The following is an 18,786-nucleotide window of genomic DNA, read 5'->3' on the forward strand; positions in this document are numbered from 1 at the left end:
TTTAGTATAGTTTAGTTTAATTTAGAGATACAGTACGGAAACGCGGTACACCGAGTCCACACCAACCAGTGATCCCCGCACATTAACACTATCTTACACACACCAGAGACAATTTTACGTTTACACCAAGCCAATTAAGCTACAAACCTGTACGTCTTTGGAGTGTTGGAGGAAACCGACGATCTCGGAAAAAACCCACGCGGTCACAGTTAGTGAACGTACAAACTCCGTACAGACAGCACCCGTAGTGAAGATCAAACCCAGGTCTCTGGCGCAGTAAGGCAGCAACTCTACCACTGCATCACTGTGCTGTGTTACTGACATTGGGTTTTTATTGCAGGTTTATTTGATGAATTTCCCAAATACTTTGATACATTTGTACTTGAATATCCAGATCACTAGTTTGGGCTTCTGTAAAACAGCGCAGGAAGGTGACCAGTATTCTTTCACACCTTTGAAAGGTTCAAGGCCATATAAGACGGGCATAACTAAAACTCTCGTCTTGTTATCTTCTGGTTTGCATTGTTTTCACATTTGCTCAAAAATGGTATATGATAATGCTACAATTTTGCGTCACCTTACTCATCATTCTCCTGTGCTGCAAGTGCAACAAGTTTTGTTCCGATCATTGATATATTTTAAAAGTTATTAAAGTTAAAAAATCCTGCACATGCGCAGATTGGTCTCCTCTACTGTCAGTCACCCAGGACGGCGACACCCCTTCCTGCACCATCGCCGCACTGATTGGCTGCGTCCTCTTCCAGTCACCGGCAGCGCCCTCCTCTGCCCGGAGTTGCTCGGCTCGTCTTCTGGTCGGCGCATCTTCCGGTTAGCGTGTCTTCCGGTCGACGCGGCCTCTGGCCAAGGCAACCTCCAGTCAGAGGAGCGGCAACATCGAGATCCCGGGGAGGTGAGGAGGGACCGTGGAGGGATTGAGGGAGAGGAGGGGGTAGAGAGGGAGAAGAGGGAAGTGGGAGTGAGGACAGAGACTGGAGGGATTGAGGGAGAGGAAGGGGTAGGGAGGCGAGGGAGAGGAAAGTTGGGGAGGTGAGGAGGGAGAATGGGGAAGGAGGGAAGGGAAGAGGAGTTATGGAGGGAGTGAGTGGCTGAGGGTAGGGGAAAGTAGAGGTGAGAGAGGGATTGGGGGAGAGTTGGAGGAGAGGGGAAAGAAGAGGGAGATGAGGAGGGATGAGGGGAAATAGAGGGAAAGGAGGGGGGATTGGGAAGGTAGGGGATGAGAAATAAAGGGAGAGGAGGGCAGTGGGGGAGGTGAGGATGGATAGTGGGGGGATAGGGGAGTTGAGGAGTGGGGGAGGTTGGGGATAGAGAGAATGAGGGGGCAGGGAAGGGAGAGGAACTATGGAGGGTGGGAGGGAGGAAGTGACTGATGGTAGGGGAAAGGAGGAGGAGGAAGAGGTGAGGGAGGGATTGGGGAGGGGAGGAGGAGAGGGGAAAGAAGAGGGAGGGTGAAGAGGATGTGGAGAGAGCACTGGGGGTGAGGAGGAACGAGCCACGCCAGTGCAGTTGGGGGAGATGGGTGAGTGGTGGACTATTGCATTGGGGGAATGGGTTGCATTGGGGGACCAAGCCTCCTGTGTGACAGGGACCCAACAGGTCCCACTTAGTCTAGTGTTAATTAAAAATAAAGCAAAATGATAAACAGTAAAATTCCGATCCTGAAAATCTATCGCATTACTGTGTATGTAAATTAAGGTACATGCCTCAATTTGTAATCATATAAGTAAAACATCTTGGCGTTTCAGCGTGTGGTGTTGGCGGACCATGCCAGGGCAAAGGGCAAAAATATAATCTGACACACACACACACACACACACACACACACACACACACACACACACACACACACACACACACACACACACACACACACACACACACACACACACACACACACACACACACACACTAGACCAAGTGCAGACCCGTTGGTTTCCCCAATGCGCGTTTGCGGGGGGGGGGGGGGGGGGGGGGGGAGGGGGGCTGCGGCATCACTCACACTAACCACCCCCAAACACACAGGCGGCAGGGGAGGGGGGGGGGGGGGTAGAGCGAGGGGGGTGGGAGAGGGGAGGGTGAGAAGAAGGGAGGGAGGGGAGAGGGGGGAGGAGGAAATGGGGAGAGATTGGGAGGGAGAGAGGAGAAGAGGGGGTAGGAGGAGAGAGAGGGGGATGGGGAGGAAGAGAGAGAGTGGGGAGCGGGAGGAGGAGAGCGGTGAGGGCAGGGAAGGGGGTAAAGAGGGGAGGGGGGGGGGAGAGGGGTAGCGGGGAGTGGTGCAAGAGAGAGGGGTAAGGGTTGGGGGAGGGGGAGATAAGGGGAGAAAAGGGGGGGGGGAGGGGGTAGGGGGGTAGTGGTGGAAGGGATGGGAGAGAGGGGTAGGGGAAGGGGGAGGGGTGGGGTGGGGGGGGGAGAGAGGAGAGGGGAGGGAGGGGAAGGGAGGGGGAGGGGGAGAGAGGGGTGGGGGGGGGAGGGGGGAGGGAGAGGGGTGGGGTAAGGGGGAGAGATGGAAGAGTGAATAGGGAGGGGGGGAGAGGGGTAGGTGGGGTGGTGAGAAGAGGTGGAGGGAGAGGGTAGGGAGGGGGGGAGAGAGGGAGGGGGGGGGGGAGAGGGATGGCAGGGAGAGAGGAGGAAAAAAAAGAGAGAGAGGGGAAAAAGAGAGAGATGGAGGATTCAGGAGAGAGGGGAGGGCGGAGGGGGGAGGAGAGGAGGGAGGGGGGAGAGGGAGTAAAGAGGGAGGAGGAGGAGAGAGTTGGGGAGGGGGAGGGGGGAGGGGAGGGGAGAGGGAGGGGGGAAGGAGGGGAGGGGAAGAGGGAGGGAGGGGGGACAGAGGGGGGGGTGGGGGGAGGGGAGGGGAGGAGAGGGAAAAGAGGAGATGATGGAGAGGGGAGGAGAGGGAGAATAGAGGGGGGAGTGGAGGAGAGGAGGAGGAGAGAGGGGTGGGAGACGGGGGGGAAGATAGGGATGGTGGGGGAAGGTGTGCGGGAGGGAGGGGGACAGAGGGAGACAGGGAACAGGGAGGAAGGGTGTGGTGACAGGGGGGAAAGGGGGTGGGGGGAGAGAGGGGAACAGAGGAGGAGAGGGGACAGGGGAAACACAGACACAGACACACACACACACCCCCACACTTTCTCATTCCCACACACGTGGTGACACAGGCTGCACTGGGGAGGCTGGTGCAAACACATGTAAATGAGATCCACACCACTGTGGCATTGGGGCACACACGATGGAACGTTCACCAACATTTCTATGGGCGAGAGCTGGGTTTTTAAAAACATTTTGAATTTTTTTTTAGGGGGGGAGAGAGGGGGAGGAGATAAGTGGAAGAATGGGGAGGGAGGGGGAGAGTGGTGGATGTGGGAGAGTGGGAGGGGGAGGGAGGGGGGGGAGGGGAGGAGGGGGGAGGGTGGAGGGAGAGGAAAGAGAGGGGAGGGGAAGGGGAAAGGGGGGGGGGGAAGAGAGAGGGAGCGGGGGGAGAAGAGAGGGGTGGGGGAGGGGGGAGAGAGGGGGGGGAAGGGGAGGAGGAGAAGTGCAAGAGTGGGGGGGGAGGGGGATTAGGGGAGTCCAAAGGGTAGGGGGAAGGGGGTGGGGGGAGAGGAGAGGGGAGGGAGGCGGAGGAGAGAGGGAGAGTGGGGGGGGGGGGAGAGGGAGAGGGGTGCGGGGAAGGAGAGGGCGCGGTGTGGGTAAAGGGGGGAGAAGTGGAAAGAGTGGGAAGGGAGGGGTAGGGGGAGTGGTGGAAGAGGGACAGAGGGGGGGGGGGGGGAGATACATGAGGGAGAGGGAAAGGAGGGGAGAGAGAAGAGTGGGGAGGGAGAGGGAGAGAGGGGTGGAGGTAAGGGGAGGAGAGAAGTGGGAAGAGTGGGGAGGGAGTGGGGGAAGAGGGACTGACGGGTACGTGAAGGGGGCGGGGGAGGGGGGAAGGAAGTGAGAGAGAGGAGGGGGGAGAGGGGGGGGAGGGAGGGATGGTGTGGGGGGTAGGTGTGAGAGGGGAGGGAGAGGGGAGAGAGGATGGGGAGGGAGGAGGTTGGAGAGAGGGTGAGGGAAGGGCAAGGGAGATGGGAGAGAGGGGGGGGAGGGGGAGGAGCGAGGGGGAGGAGAGAGGTGTTGGGGGGGGAAGGGAGGGGGAAGGAGGGGGGAGGGAGAGGGATGGGGGTGGGAGGGAGGGGAGGGGAGGAGGGGGAGGGATGGGGAGGGGAGGAGAGAGGGGAGGGGGAGAGGTGTGGGGGGAGAGGGAGGGGAGGGTGGGGGAAGACGGAAGGGAGGTGGGGGGAGATGGAAGGGGGTGGAGGGAGAGGGGAAGAGAGGGGGAAAGGTGAGGGAGGAGATGGAGAGGGAGAGGGGATGGGGAGTGTGGGGTGGGGAGGGGGATGAGAGAGGATGGGGAGGGGTAAGAGAGGTGTGGGGGAGTGGGGAAGGGAGATGAGGGAGGGAGGAAAGGAGGTGGGATGGGGTAGGGGGGGGGGGGGAGGGAGGGAGATGAGTGGGGGAGAGAGGGATGGCAGTGGAAGGAGGAGGGGGATGAGATTGAGAGGGGTGAGGAGCGGGAGATGGAGAGGGGAGGAGAAAGGGGTGGGGAGGGGGGAGGAGAGAGGGATGGGGAGGGGGGAGAAATGTGAGGGGGGGGAGGGATTGGGGGAGGGAGGGGAGGGGGAGAGGGGGTAGGAGAGGGAGGGGGAAGAGTGTGGAGGGAGGGAGAGAGGGGTGGGGGAGGAGAGGGGCAGTGGGGAGTAAGGGGGGGAGGGGGGGAGGTAGGAGCAGAGGTAGGATCAGCCCATCTTCCCTATCACCCCCAATCCTCCCCCTAATGAGGAGTGGGTCTGTGAATGTAAAAGTGAAATCTCGACCGAAATGGAAAAAATCTCGGCGTTTCAGCGTGTGGTGTTGGCGGACCAAGAAATCAAAGGGCAAAAATATAAACTGAAAATGGAATCTCACACACACGCACGCACGCACGCACGCACGGCGCGCACGCACACACACACACACACACACACACACACACACACACACAACACACACACACACACCACACACACACAACACACACACACAGAGTTTAAATATATAGACTAGACCAAGTGCAGACCCGTTGGGTCTGTTTCCCCAACGCGCGTTTGCGGGGGGGAGGGGATGCTGCGGCATCACACTCACACTAACCACCCCCCAAACACACAGATGGGGGGAGGGATGTAGAGGGAGAGGGAGTGGGGAGAGGGGAGGTTGAGAAGAGTGGAGGGAGGGGAGGGGAGAGGTGGAGGAGGAAAGGGGAGATATTGGGGAGGGAGAGGAGAGCAGCGGTAGGGGGAGAGAAAGAGGGGGTTGGGGAGGGGAGGAGGAGTGGGGAGGGGAGTGGGGGGGCAGGAAGGGGGGGGGGGGAGAGGGGTAGGGGGTGGTGCAGAGAGAGGGGAAGGGGTGGGGGAGATGGGGATGAAGAGGGGGGAGTAGGGGATGAGGAAGAGAGGGGAGGAGAGAGAGGAGAGGGGGGGGGGGGGGGAGAGGGGGGGGAAGGGGAGGAGGAGAGGGGGGGTGGTGGAGGGGTGAGAGAAGGGTGGGGAAGGGGGGGGGAGAGAGGGGTGGGGGAAGCGGAGAGAGGGTGGAGTGGGGGCTAAGTGGAGGTGAGGAGGGGGAGAGGCTCAGCCACTATGGGATCTTTTGTTATTTCTGCGCAATTTGAACAACGGGGAGGGTTGGAGCGGGCGGGCAGCCATGTGGACACAGAGGCACACAGAGATAGGCACAGAGTCCTGCCTTTTGGAGCGGAGGTTTCTGATTTGCGGCATCTATTGAGTTTGGGAACTTTGGCTTGAATTTGAAAGGCACTACTTACTGCAAATGGCGGCGTTGGTGCTTTGGCTTGAAGTTGAAAGGCACTACTTACTGCACTTGAATTTGGTGGCCTTGCACCCTGCTTGAAATGGTCGGAATTGGTGGAGAGGTGGAATATTGCGTCGGGCGACCTGCCCTCCCGTGTGAACATGGGACCCAACGGGTCCCACTTAGTCTAATACCATATAAACTGCGACATGGGTGGCCAAACTTGAAAGTTATTAAATCATAATGAAAAACCACAAGATTACAAATGGGCCTACCTATGATTCTTTTGAGCCAATTTGTGATCAAAATTGACTAAAATTTAATACTTTCAAAACTAAAAAAAAACAGGAATTCAAAAAAAACAAACCATATAAGACACCTGGGAAACTGACAGATTTGGAAGCTCCCTTACAAAATGTCAGCACCTAATCCACCACGAGACCTGTAGTTCACGCCAGGGTAATTATAATTGCGTTGTTTGAATTTTTTTAGATCACGTGATTGCAAAAAAACGGTTATGGTGCTATAAACAGTATTGACAGCGGGAAGGACTGCAAAATGAAACAGCGCTAAAATAGGTGAGCGAACTAGATTTTTGTTTCATGATTTTGAAGCTATTCATTATTAAGTATCTCAATGGAAAGCTTAAACACAAAATGTAAACAATTAAAAAAAGTGACAATAAATATAAAAACGGTTCACACGTGACACATTTCACACGTGACACATTTGAAATGGACACCGTAACTCACCTTCTTTAACAAGGAAGGCTTTTGTCTGAACCAAAGTGGTCCGAACGCTATCTAATCAGGTGATAAAGGATAAAAATCATAATCTGAATTTGGCATATGGTTATTTAATTGCAAAATTCATGTAAATTTTCTGTTATAAATTAGCCTAAGGATTTGATGAAATCCTACTTGAAAAATGTGTTAAAAAAAGGCAAGAAAATACAGGGACATCTTGTAACTATTAAAACTGATCTTGGGTGGGTGTGTGTGTGTGTGTGTGTGTGTGTGTGTGTGTGTGTGTGTGTGTGTGTGTGTGTGTGTGTGTGTGTGTGTGTGTGTGTGTGTGTGTGTGTGTGTGTGTGTGTGTGTGTGTGTGTGTGTGTGTGTGTGATCATAGTGCTCAAAAACATGACGCTCTAATGGTAAAATGTTTACTTATTCCTATAGAAACATAGATAGAGATTTATACCGTGGTCAAAAATGGTCTTATCTGAAAATTTCATGCATTATTTCTTGAGTTATTTATGAAAATGTTCACAAATGTGCAGAAATTTGGGAAAAAAGCCCTGCTTTTCCCCTGTGCTTACAGCTGTGACATCACAATGGGATTGTCGCCCCCATGTTCATAACATTGTTGCTGTCCAAGTACATTGAGTTCTGCTAGCCCTAGCAAGTGCAAATGCATTTTTTAAAGTCACAGTACACTGAGTTCTGCTAGCTAGCAAGTGCAAATGCTTTTTTTTTAAAGTTTAAAAATAAGGCGAAATGAGCAGCCCCTGTGCAGTTATCGTCTGTGGGTGAATGGTAGAATATTGCGTTGGGGAACGGGTTGCGTTGGGGGACCAGGCCTCCCGTGGGAGCTGTGGGTGAGTGGTGGAATATTGCGTTGGGGGACCAGGTCTCCCGGTTGATGGACCCAACTGTTCCCACTTGGTCTGGTATCTGATATTTTTCTTTGTAAAAACAGATTTATTTATTTTATTTATTCATCTCATTATTTTGGCTATACGCTTAAAATACAGGATATGAAACAATGGGAATATTACATAAAAACAAGAAAATAATCTGGAAGTTTGGAGACCTTCAGTTTCACTACTGAACGCTGTATTTATGGAAACCCATATATATAAATATCCATATACACACAGATATGCACACACATTAAATCTTCCCACATTCCTAAGACATACAAGTTAGTCAGTTAATTGGCTGCTGCAAATTGCCCCTAGTGAGTGGGTGGAAGCCAGATACTTAGAGAAACGTGGTCTAGGTAAGAACGTGCAAACATTCAGATTTGAGGTCAGATTTGAACCCGAGTCTCTGGTGCTGTGAAGCAGCAGCTCCACTAACTGTACCACTGTGCCAACAGATTAGTTAATGAAGTAACCGCTTTTAAAAATAATGAAAGAGAAATCCTAGAAACAGTAACTCACAGTTACTGCTTTACGCAAAAAAAAAGACAGAGTACTGGAGTAACTTAGCAGCTCAGGCAGCATGTCAGTTGAGCATTGATAGGTGACGTTTTGGGTTGAGACCCTTCTTCAAACCTACTGAGCTACTCCTGCACTTTGTTTCTTTTTAAGGGAAACCTTTTAAAGGAAGTTGACAACCTGGTGCTCAGAAAACAATCTGGCTTTGAACACCAGGAAAACAAAAGAGCTCATTGTCGACTTCAGGAGGCACAGCACCGACTTAGTCCCCCTACATATCAACGGCGAGTGTGTGGAGAGGGTCAACACCTTCCGGTTTCTCGGCGTCCATATCGCTGCTGATATCTCCTGGACAGACAACATGACAACGGTCATCAAGAAGGCTCAGCAGCGGCTGCACTTCCTGAGGGTCCTCAGGAAGCACAACCTGGACTCTAACCTGCTGCTGACCTTCTACCGCTCGTCCATCGAGAGCCTGCTGACATACTACATTACAGCATGGTATGGCAGCTGCACCATGGCAGACAGGGAGAGGCTTCAGAGGGTAACCAGGACAGTGCAGAAGATCATTGGTTGCCCTCTCCCCTCCCTGATGGATATTTACACCTCCCACTGCCTTAGCAGGGCAAAGAATATCATCAAAGACAGCTCCCATCCTGCGTTTGGACTGTTCGACCTGCTGCCCTCTGGAAGGCGCTATAGGTGCATCAAATCCAGGATAAATAGACTCAGGAATAGTTGTTTACCGAAAATTATAACTACTCTTAATTCAAATTCACACATGCACTGACTTCACAGCCCAACACCCGGACTTCCATCTGTATATATGTATATAGCGCTGCAGAATTGTGCACCTATCCCCCCACCCCCCCCCCTTCTCCCTTTTGTTTTTGTTTTCTGTTTCTTGTTTTTTGTACTAAATTATATGTATGCACTGAGTACGAGCAGCTTTTAATTTCATTGTACATGTATAGTGACAATAAATGGCATATCTATATCTATATCTAAACTTGGAACAAAAATGATAATTTACATTTAAAGAACACATATTTGCTTTTAAACAGCTCCTTACTTCTTCTCGGAAATGTAATAGTTTTAAAAAACAACTCACGTAATATTCCTTTGTTCCTTGGCCGGGCTGAAACACATATCATACGTGATTAGTTATACCGATGTGAGCGCAGTTTATATTACTAAGGAGAAGGTGATTGGGAAGCTGAAAGGTCTGAAGGTAGATTAGGTTATCTGGGTCAGATACCCCAGGGTTCTGAAAGAGGTAGCTGAAGAAATTGTGCAGGCATTAGTAGTAATCTATCAAGTACACTGGAGCCAGGAAGAGTTCCAAAGGACTGGAAAATTGTGAATGTAACCACACTGCTCAAGAAGGGAGCAATGCATAAGAAATTGTAGGCCGGTTAGTCTGACTTCAGCGGTTGGTAAGATTTTAGAGTCCATTATTAAGGATGAGGTTTTGGGGTATTTGGAAGCACATGATAAAATAGAGCAAAGTCAACATGGTTTGGTCATGAAAGATATTGCCTTATTGTTGTTTACTTGCTCTTTGATAAAGTTTCGCTTGCGAGGCTGCTATATAAGATGGGAACTCATGGTATTGGAGGCAAGGTACTAGCATGGATCGAAGATTGGCTGCCTAGCAGAGACAAATTCAATTCAATTCAATTTAATTGTCATTTGGACCCCTTGAGGTCCAAACGAAATGCCGTTTCTGCAGCCATACATTACAAACAAATAGACCCAAGACACAACATAATTTACATTTTACATAAACATCCATCACATCGCTGTGATGGAAGGCCAAAAAAAAGTATCTCTCCACTGCACTCTCCCCCCCCCCCTTCCCCCCCCCCCCCCGATGTCAGAGTCAAAGTCAAAGCCCCGGCTGGCGATGGCGATTGTCCCACGGCCATTAAAGCCACGCCGGGTGATGCAAGGTCGCACACCGGGTCTTGGTGTTAGAGCCCCCGGCGTGCGCTCGCAGAGTCCCGCGGCCATTCCAAGCCGCGCGGGGCGGTGATGTCAGGCCCCGCTCCAGGAGCTCTTCGACCCCGCAACTCGGGCGGGAGAAGTCGCCGTTGCAGGAGCCCTGAAAAGCGGTCTCCCTCCAGGGACCCGCGGGCTCCCGGTGCCGCCGTCCGCCAGACCCGCAGTTGCAGCCTCCGAATCTCCGGAGGTCGGGCCGCAGCAGCAGCAGCAGCAGCAGCAGCAGCAGCGCTCCACCACCGCTCCACCCGCTCCGGACTCGGCCAGCTCCGCGACGAGGTGAGTCGGCACCAGAGTCCCCGGTCTTCTCCTGTTGGAGGCCGCTCCACATTGCAGCCCCAACCGTGCAGGGAGAGATTTAAAAGTTACCCCCTCCCTCCCACCTCCCACACACACACACACCCCAACAAAAAATAACAAAAACTACATAAAAACATAGACAAAAATAATAAAAACGCCCCCCCCCCCCTCCTTTATCTATATAATTAAAAGCCTCATCTTGACCACTTCCTGTCTGCGCTGTATATTGATTTCAGACAAAATGCTACCATATATCTCTATGATTTTTGCCCATCTTACTCACAGTCCTCCTCCGCTGAGCAGGCCCTGAGGATTTATCCCATCGATGAAAAATAAAAAAGTCATGAGTGTTTGAAAAACCTTGAGATCCTCTCGCCTGTCAATCACCGTGATTAAGGTAACGCCCCTTCTGGGGAGAGGAAGGGGGGGCTCGGACTATAAATCCCAGGATGCCTGAACATGACTCAGTCACTCTGCAAGATCACGAGGGAAAGGTCACGACTCTCATTCTAGGCTGTGAATCAACTGAACTGTGAGTCTGTAATGTACTTGCAATTAATGATTTGTTAGCCCTTAATGAAAATGAAATGAGTTGTTTGTCCTGCCCCGTGCTTGAAACTGTAATGAAAATGAAGTGAAAATGCAATGAGCTGTTTGGCTTGGCCTGCCCTGTGCTTGAAACTGCAATGGCAAAGGAAATGAAGTGAAAATGCAATGAGCTGTTTGGCTTGGCCTGCCCTGAGCTTGAAACTGCAATGGCAATGGAAATAGAAACATAGAAACATAGAAAATAGGTGCAGGAGTAGGCCGTTCAGCCCTTGTAGCCTGCACCGCCATTCAATATGATCATGGCTGATCATCCAACTCAGTATCCTGTACCTGCCTTCTCTCCATACCCCCTGATCCCTTTAGCCACAAGGGCCACATCTAACTCCCTCTTAAATATAGCCAATGAACTGGCCTCAACTACCTTCTGTGGGAGAGAATGCCAGAGATTCACCACTCTCTGTGTGAAAAAAGTTTTCCTCATCTCGGTCCTAAAAGATTTCCCCCTTATCCTTAAACTGTGACCCCTTGTTCTGGACTTCCCCAACATCGGGAACAATCTTCCTGCATCTAGCCTGTCCAACCCCTTAAGAATTTTGTAAGTTTCTATAAGAACCCCCCTCAATCTTCTAAATTCTAGCGACAACAAACCGAGTCTATCCAGTCTTTCTTCATATTTAATGAAGTGAAAATGCAATGAGCTGTTTGGCTTGGCCTGCCCTGTGCTTGAAACTGCAATGGCAATGGAAGTGAAATGAAAATACAATCAGCTGCTTGGCTTGGCCTGCCCTGTGCTTGAAATTGCAATGGAAATGGAAGTGAAATGAAAATGCAATGAGTTGTTCTGCATGCCCTGTGCTTTAATCTGCAATGGCAATGGAAGTGAAATGAAAATGCAATGAGGTGTTCGGCCTGCCCTGTGCTTGAAACTACAATGTCAATGGAAAATAAAATGAAAATGCAATGAGCTATTCGGCCTGCCCTGTGCTTGAAACCGCAATGAAAATGGAATGGAAATTAAAATGCAATGAGCTGTTTGGCCTGCCCTGTGCTTGAAGTGAAATGGAAATGAAATGAAATTAGTTGTTTTGCTGAAACCACTAATTTCGGCCCACAAGGCCCCTATTAGCCAAGAAACCAGTCCTCTTTGCCCAAAATGCCCGTATTAGCCCCGGAAGAACATTTAGGCCCAAAAGGCCTGTGCCAGGCCAGGAAAAGTTCAGATAAAGTGCCTTTCACTGAGATTTCACTCCGAATTTTTGTAAAAAGAGCCCCTTCGGCCCATCAGATCTGTACTAACCCAGGAGGAGTCTCTTCAACCCATCAGTAAGGGTTTCTCCTGCAAGTATTAAACCTAACCCCAGTATTGTTCTCCCTCCCTTCATTGGCTCCCTGTGAGATCCAGGCCAGGATAGACTTTCCTCCTTCATTGCTGTGATCTGCAGAAAAAGATGAAAAATGTCTAAAATCTCTCTCTCTCTCTCTCTCTCTCTCTCCTCTCTCTCTCTCTCTCTCTCTCTCTGTCTCTCTGTCTCTCTGTCTCTCTGTCTCTCTGTCTCTCTGTCTCTTCCTTTTTCTCTTCCTTTTTCTCTTTCCCTCTCTCTCTCTCTCCCTCTCTCTCTCTCTCCCCCTCTCTCCCTCTCTCTGGCAGAATTTTTGGCAGTTTCTGAGCTGTCAGTCCACCAGGCCTGAGTGATTGAGCTTCAGCCCACCAGGCCTGAGTGACTGAGCGGCAAGCCCACCAGGCTTGAGTGACTGTCCATACTAGCTCTCTGGAAACTAGTCCCTTCGGTCCACAACATGCATACTAGCGCTCCAGAAAGCCCCTCCTCACCCCCGCTGGCCACCAATATTGGAATTGGTGGAGAGGTGGAATATTGCATTGGGGGACCAGCCCTCCCATGTGAACATGGGACCCAACGAGTCCCACTTAGTCTAGTTCCCCATATTTTTAGGTCTTCCCTGCAGATTACACAACTGAGGACAGTGAGACAAGGTGGGTAGCATTCAGTCATTATCATCTGTAGGGACAACAGCAAACTGCTTGTCAGCAAATGTGCATTATGGAAAGAAATATTAATATTAATAAAAAATAACCGTTAATTAATAGCGATCAGAAATATTAATGAATACAAAATTACAAGCGACATAAATGACGAACAGTAATGTCAATAATAATTAATAATATAGATTATTAATAATATATACAAATATTAATTACTAGACACAATAATTAGTCATGGGCTTCCATTCAAAGTCAATATTAATTGACCACCTGCAAGTGTGAGATTTAATGTGTTAACAAGTAACTAAAGGACATTATGAGGTGTTTTATCACAAACACGGCTGAATATTTGGGATATGCCGGTTTTCAAAATAATTAGGAATAAAAATTAAAATATTAATTAACATTAATAATTGATAGTTTGTCAACTATTAACTTTCTACTAGATTCTGGGTAACTGTTGGAATAATAGATAAAACATACAGTAACAAATTAAATCATCTATTTGAAACCTCAAAGTCAGACACCGCCTTAAGTGAGAAAAAATTTCTTGAGAGGAAACCTCACCTCGTTGTCTGGACACCGAACCACCACGAAATGAAAATAATCCTGAAACATAAACATTAATAAATACATTAGGGGTGGCTCAGTCACACAGCTGGTAGAACCACTGGCTGACAGTGTCAGAGACCTGGGTTTGATACTGACTTCTGAGGTACCTGTATGGAGCTTGCACGCTCCCCCTGTGACTGCGTGCGTTTTCTCCCACATCTCAAAGATGTTCGGGTGTGTAGGTTAATTGGCCTGTGTAAATTGCCCTCCGTGTGTAGGCAATGGATGCAGGAGTGGGAATAACAGAGAACTAGTGTGAATTGGAGTTTGATTGTTGGCATGAACTTGGTGGGTTGAAGGGCCAGTTTACATGCTGTATCTCCAAAACCAAAAACATAACTTTGACCAGTTTGGACAACGTTTAACTGAGGGAGAAATATCTGCAAAGAGGGGGATGCGTACAATCAGAATTCCTATTTCACAGATGTTCAGCTGTTCAAGGCAGACATTTACAGATGTTAAAGCTGTCAAGAAATAAGGTAGAAGGGTTTTGGCCCGAAATATTGCCTATTTCCTTCACTCCATAGATGCTGCCTCACCCGCTGAGTTTCTCCAGCATTTTTGACTACCCAAGAAATAAGGAAATATGACTGAGCAGATATAGAAGTTAAGTGGCTTATTCCTGCGGTTATTTCTATTGAAACAAATTCCAATGGTAACAATGGAATCATAACTCATGCCAACGCATCAAAAACAATCACGTTATAACTGAGTAGATAGATTAAAAATCTTTTATTGTAGATGATACAAAGATAGATGGAGGGGCCAGATAGTGTTGAGGAAGCTGGGAGGCAGCAGAAGGCTTTGGACAGGTTGGGCGAGTGGGTATAGAAGTAGAAATGGAATACAGCGTAGCAAAATGGACGGCCGTTGAGTGTCTTGATGATGTTTGTAATCCACTGCACTCACTTTGATTGACTGAACCCTGCCCCCCCTTCATTTATCCCCCATATTTTGAGGTCTTCCCTGCAGATTACACAACCGAGGACAGTGAGACAAGGTGGGTAACATTTAGTCATTATCATCTGTAGGGACAACAGCAAACTGCTTGTGAGCAAATGTGCATTATGGAAAGAAATATTAATATTAATAAAAGCTAACCGTTAATTAATAGCGATTAGAAATATTAATGAATACTAAATTACAAATGACATAAATGACGAACATTAATATCCATAATAATTAATAATGTATTGACTATTAATAATATATAATAATATTAATTACAAGAAACAATAATTAGTCATGAGCTTCCATTCAAAGTCAATATTAATTGACCACCTGCAAATAAAGGTGTGAGATTTAATGTGTTAACAAGTAACTAAAGCACATTATGAAGAATTTTATCAAAAACACGGCGGCATATTTGGGATACCTATGTGAGGTATATTTTAATTTACATGCTATTTAAAAAATGCTATGTTGGAATAATAGATAAAACATATAGTAACAAATTAAATCTGCTATTTGATACCTCAAAATCAAACACCGCCTTAAATGAGAAAACATTTCTTGAGAGGAAAACTCACCTGGTTGACCGGCCACCTGAAAACCATGATGTCCATGTGATCCTGAAACATAAACGGTTATTTCTATGGGAACAATGGAATCATAACTCAAGCCAACGCATCAAAAATAAAAATCACTTTATAAATGAGTAGATAGATTAAAAAACGTTTATTGTAGATGATACAAAGATAGATGGAGGGGCCAGATAGTGTTGAGGAAGCTGGGAGGCAGCAGAAGGATTTGGACAGGTTGGGCGAGTGGGTATAGAAGTAGAAATGGAATACAGCGTAGCAAAATGGACGGCCGTTGAGTGTCTTGATGATGTTTGTAATCCACTGCACTCACTTTGATTGACTGAAGGAGCCAGTGAGTATCCCTGCCCCCCCCCCCCCCCCCTTCATTTATCCCCCATATTTTGAGGTTTCCCTGTAGATTACACAACTGAGGAACAGTGAGACAAGGTGGGTAACATTTAGTCATTATCATCTGTAGGGACAACAGCAAACTGCTTGTGAGCAAATGGGCATTATGGAAAAAAATATGAATATTAATTAAAAAAATTAATTAATAGCGATTAGAAATATTAATGAATACAAAATAACAAATGACATAAATGACGAACAGTAATGTCCATAATAATTAATAATGCATTGATTATTAATAATATTAATTACTAGAAACAATAATTTGTCATGGGCTTCCATTCAAAGTCAATATTAATTGACCACGTGCAAATAAAGGTGTGAGATTTAATGTGTTAACTAACTAAAGTAGCAATGTTACAAAATTTTGAGATTTAAAAAATCAAGTCTGCAATTTATCCCATCGGATAAAGCATAAAAATAAGTTTAATTTGACGCTAAATTCACTTTCATATCTCAAGTAATAAAAAGGTTATGGCCATTTTCATACTCGGAAATTAGCATCTTGTTCCCTATTGATTTTCTATGGACATAAGCAAAAAGCTGTGATCGTGGACAGTCAAAAACCCATAACCTTCTTAAAAATTAAGAGAACTGAATGAAATTTTCAGTTATCATAGATTGAACCATTCTGAAACAAATATAAAATAATCTTACTTGGATGACCTGAAATTAAAGCATATAATAGTAAGATTAAACGAGAACTTACCAGTTTGAAGTTTGATCTGAATTTTATGAGGAGTTACGATGAGGAATTACGTGAAGAAGCCCGCTCAGGGCGCAGGCGCGGCATGCTTCCAAGCAGCGGTGTGGAATCACAGACAGACACACGTATTTGAAGTAACATAGTGAAGAATAAAGAGACATCAATTATCAGTTTGATCCATGTAATGAGGGTGGGAGCGGAGGGCACGTAATCCCTCATCGTAACTCCTCATAAAATACAGATCAAACTTCAAACTGGTAAGTTCTCGTTTAATCTTACTATTTTACTTCGGAGTCACGTGAGTGACTTCGTGAAGATTTCAAAGCTCTGTGATTTCAAACCGTGTAACAGTTTTACTCACTCACTGCCGAAAGCTCTTGAGGAAGGAAGTGTTATTGTAATCAACCAATGAATCTGTTTTCAAAACAAAACGGTATTTATTAACAATAACAAAAACAAATAGCTCCCCCGGGCTTTAAATTAAATATTTGCAGTTTCTAAAATTTTTGCTGCAAATAAATCAGGCTTCACCAACGGCTTGTGATAGAACGTCTGGAATGTGGATTCCCTCGACCATCCTGCTTTGTTTAGGATAATGTCAATAGGCACATCCATCCTTGCTGCCGATGATGTGGATGCTGCCCTGGTGGAATGAGATTTATATACATTAATGTCTATCCCAGCAGCTTCCAATACCTGTTTTAACCATCTTGAAATGGTCTGGCTCGTTACCCTGCCATGTGGTTTTTTGTGGCTGACCCATAAGGCTCTTTCACTTCCTCGGATATTATGGGTTGTGTCAATATAAACTTTTATGTGGGTCACCACACACAATCGTGGCTCTGGTGGGTAAGCCCGGAATACCACTAGCGTGTTGGATGTTCCTGGCCTGCTTTGCTTTATCAGACCTTGTATAGTGAAGGTTACCTGGTCTGACGTTGTTTCCATGCTGTCCAGTCGAAGTTTATGCAATGACTGGACCCTCTGTGCAGATACTAGAGCCATCAGCATGAGCGTTTTTAATGTCAATTGCTCTAGGCTGAGGGATCTTGCTGGTGGTCTGTCCCGAAGGTATGTGAGCACAATACTGATGTCCCAAATTTGAGTATATCTAGGCTTGGGGGGCTTGATGTTAAATATGCCCCTCATCAGTTTGACCACCAGCGGATGGGACCCCATGGGCTGATGTCCTGCAGGTTTGAGGTAGTTGGAGAGGGCACTACGTGCCGTGTTGATAGCACTGTAGCTCATATCCTCATGATGATGTAAGTAGGCCAGGAACTCGAGAACATTGGCTACTGTGGGTGTTTCGTAAGCAATCCCCGTTTCTTGGCAGTACCTCTCCCATTTCTTGATGTTGGTTAGGTACTGCCTCTTTGTAGATGTTCTCAGGGATGCTGACATGGTGGTGATGGTTTGTTGCGATAATCCCAGGTCCAGATAGGGTCGGTTTAAAATCTGCAACCCAGGAGATTCATGTCTTGATGGCATGGATGGCTGATGCCTGACACTGGGTGAGTCAATAACCCTGGATGACTGGGAAACACCATTGGTGATTCCACCACCATGTCATGGAGTATTGGGAACCATGGTTGTGTAGGCCAGTCGGGCACCACCAAAATTCCAGATGCTGAATCCATCTGGATTTTGCGAAGTACCCGACTGATGAGGCAGAAGGGAGGAAAGGCATAGAAAAATAACTTTCCCCAATCCAGCGTGAATGCATCTACCGCTGCTGCCTCTGGATCTGGTTCCCACGCGACATACGTAGGTAATTGGTGATTCAGTCTTGATGCAAATAAATCAATATCTGGCTTCCCATATTGCTTTACAATTTTAGCAAATGCTTTAGGATTTAACATCCATTCGATGTTGTCATTAAATTTGCGTGACCTGGTGTCCGCCACTGTATTTAGCTTACCTGGTAGATAGGTAGCTGAAAGCCAAATATGTCTTTCGACACACCATTGCCAAATCGTATTGACCAATTTGTCGCATGATAAAAATTTTATGCCGCCCATATGGTTAATGTAAGCCACCACCGTAGTATTGTCTATTTGTAATCTAACATGCAAGTGATGCATATTGGATACATATGCTTTCAAACCATAAAAGGCGCCCAACATTTCCAAATAATTAATGCCCAGTGTAGATAGTAATGATGATTCTAAGTTAGTCCATCTACCACCTGTGCTGGATATGGAGTTAGTTGCTCCCCACCCTTTAGCACTGGCATCTGTTTGGAGTACTAAAGTAGCATTAGTAATAACAATAGGACTACAACTATGCCAAATGTTTTGTATCCACCACTGTAGCTCTGATATTGCTTCAGGGGGTAAACTCATGACTCGGTCATAATGACCTTTATGTTGTTTTAGTGCCTTTACCTTTGCTCTTTGTAAATTTTGATAGTGCAAAGGTCCAAATTGGATAGCTGGAAATGCTGCTACCATTTTGCCAATTACTGCTGCCACTTGTCGAATAGTTGGTTTTTTGTTAATCTTTAAGTTATTACATGATTGTACTAATGCAATCATCTTTTCCCTTGGCAGGGTAATAGTCATTTGGACTGAGTTCATTGTGAACCCCAGGTAGTCCATTATAGTGGATGGATTTAACTTGGATTTATCTGGATGTAAGACGAACCCTAGAGCTTCTAGGAGCTGTTTAGTAGCTGATACTGCTGCTACAG

General features: G+C 47.4%; 1 protein-coding gene across 5 annotated transcripts in view; it reads right to left on the reverse strand.

The window, feature by feature from the left end:
- LOC129704895 (inter-alpha-trypsin inhibitor heavy chain H3-like) overlaps positions 1-18,786 on the reverse strand; it is a 120,428-nt gene that overhangs the window by 29,995 nt on the left and 71,647 nt on the right. For 3 of the 5 annotated variants that reach the window (XM_055648301.1, XM_055648302.1, XM_055648300.1), the window contains exons 18-21: positions 14,987-15,028; positions 13,413-13,454; positions 9,105-9,131; positions 6,585-6,635 (exon numbers count right to left, since the gene is read on the reverse strand). In XM_055648301.1, the coding sequence (XP_055504276.1) occupies positions 6,585-6,635; positions 9,105-9,131; positions 13,413-13,454; positions 14,987-15,028 (162 nt within the window). The remainder of the gene's footprint in view (positions 1-6,584; positions 6,636-9,104; positions 9,132-13,412; positions 13,455-14,986; positions 15,029-18,786) is intronic. The other 2 variants (XM_055648304.1, XM_055648303.1) reach the window with 1 other exon arrangement.

The sequence above is a fragment of the Leucoraja erinacea genome, chromosome 16, assembly GCF_028641065.1.
Source record: "Leucoraja erinacea ecotype New England chromosome 16, Leri_hhj_1, whole genome shotgun sequence".
In the NCBI taxonomy this organism is placed as follows: domain Eukaryota; kingdom Metazoa; phylum Chordata; class Chondrichthyes; order Rajiformes; family Rajidae; genus Leucoraja; species Leucoraja erinaceus.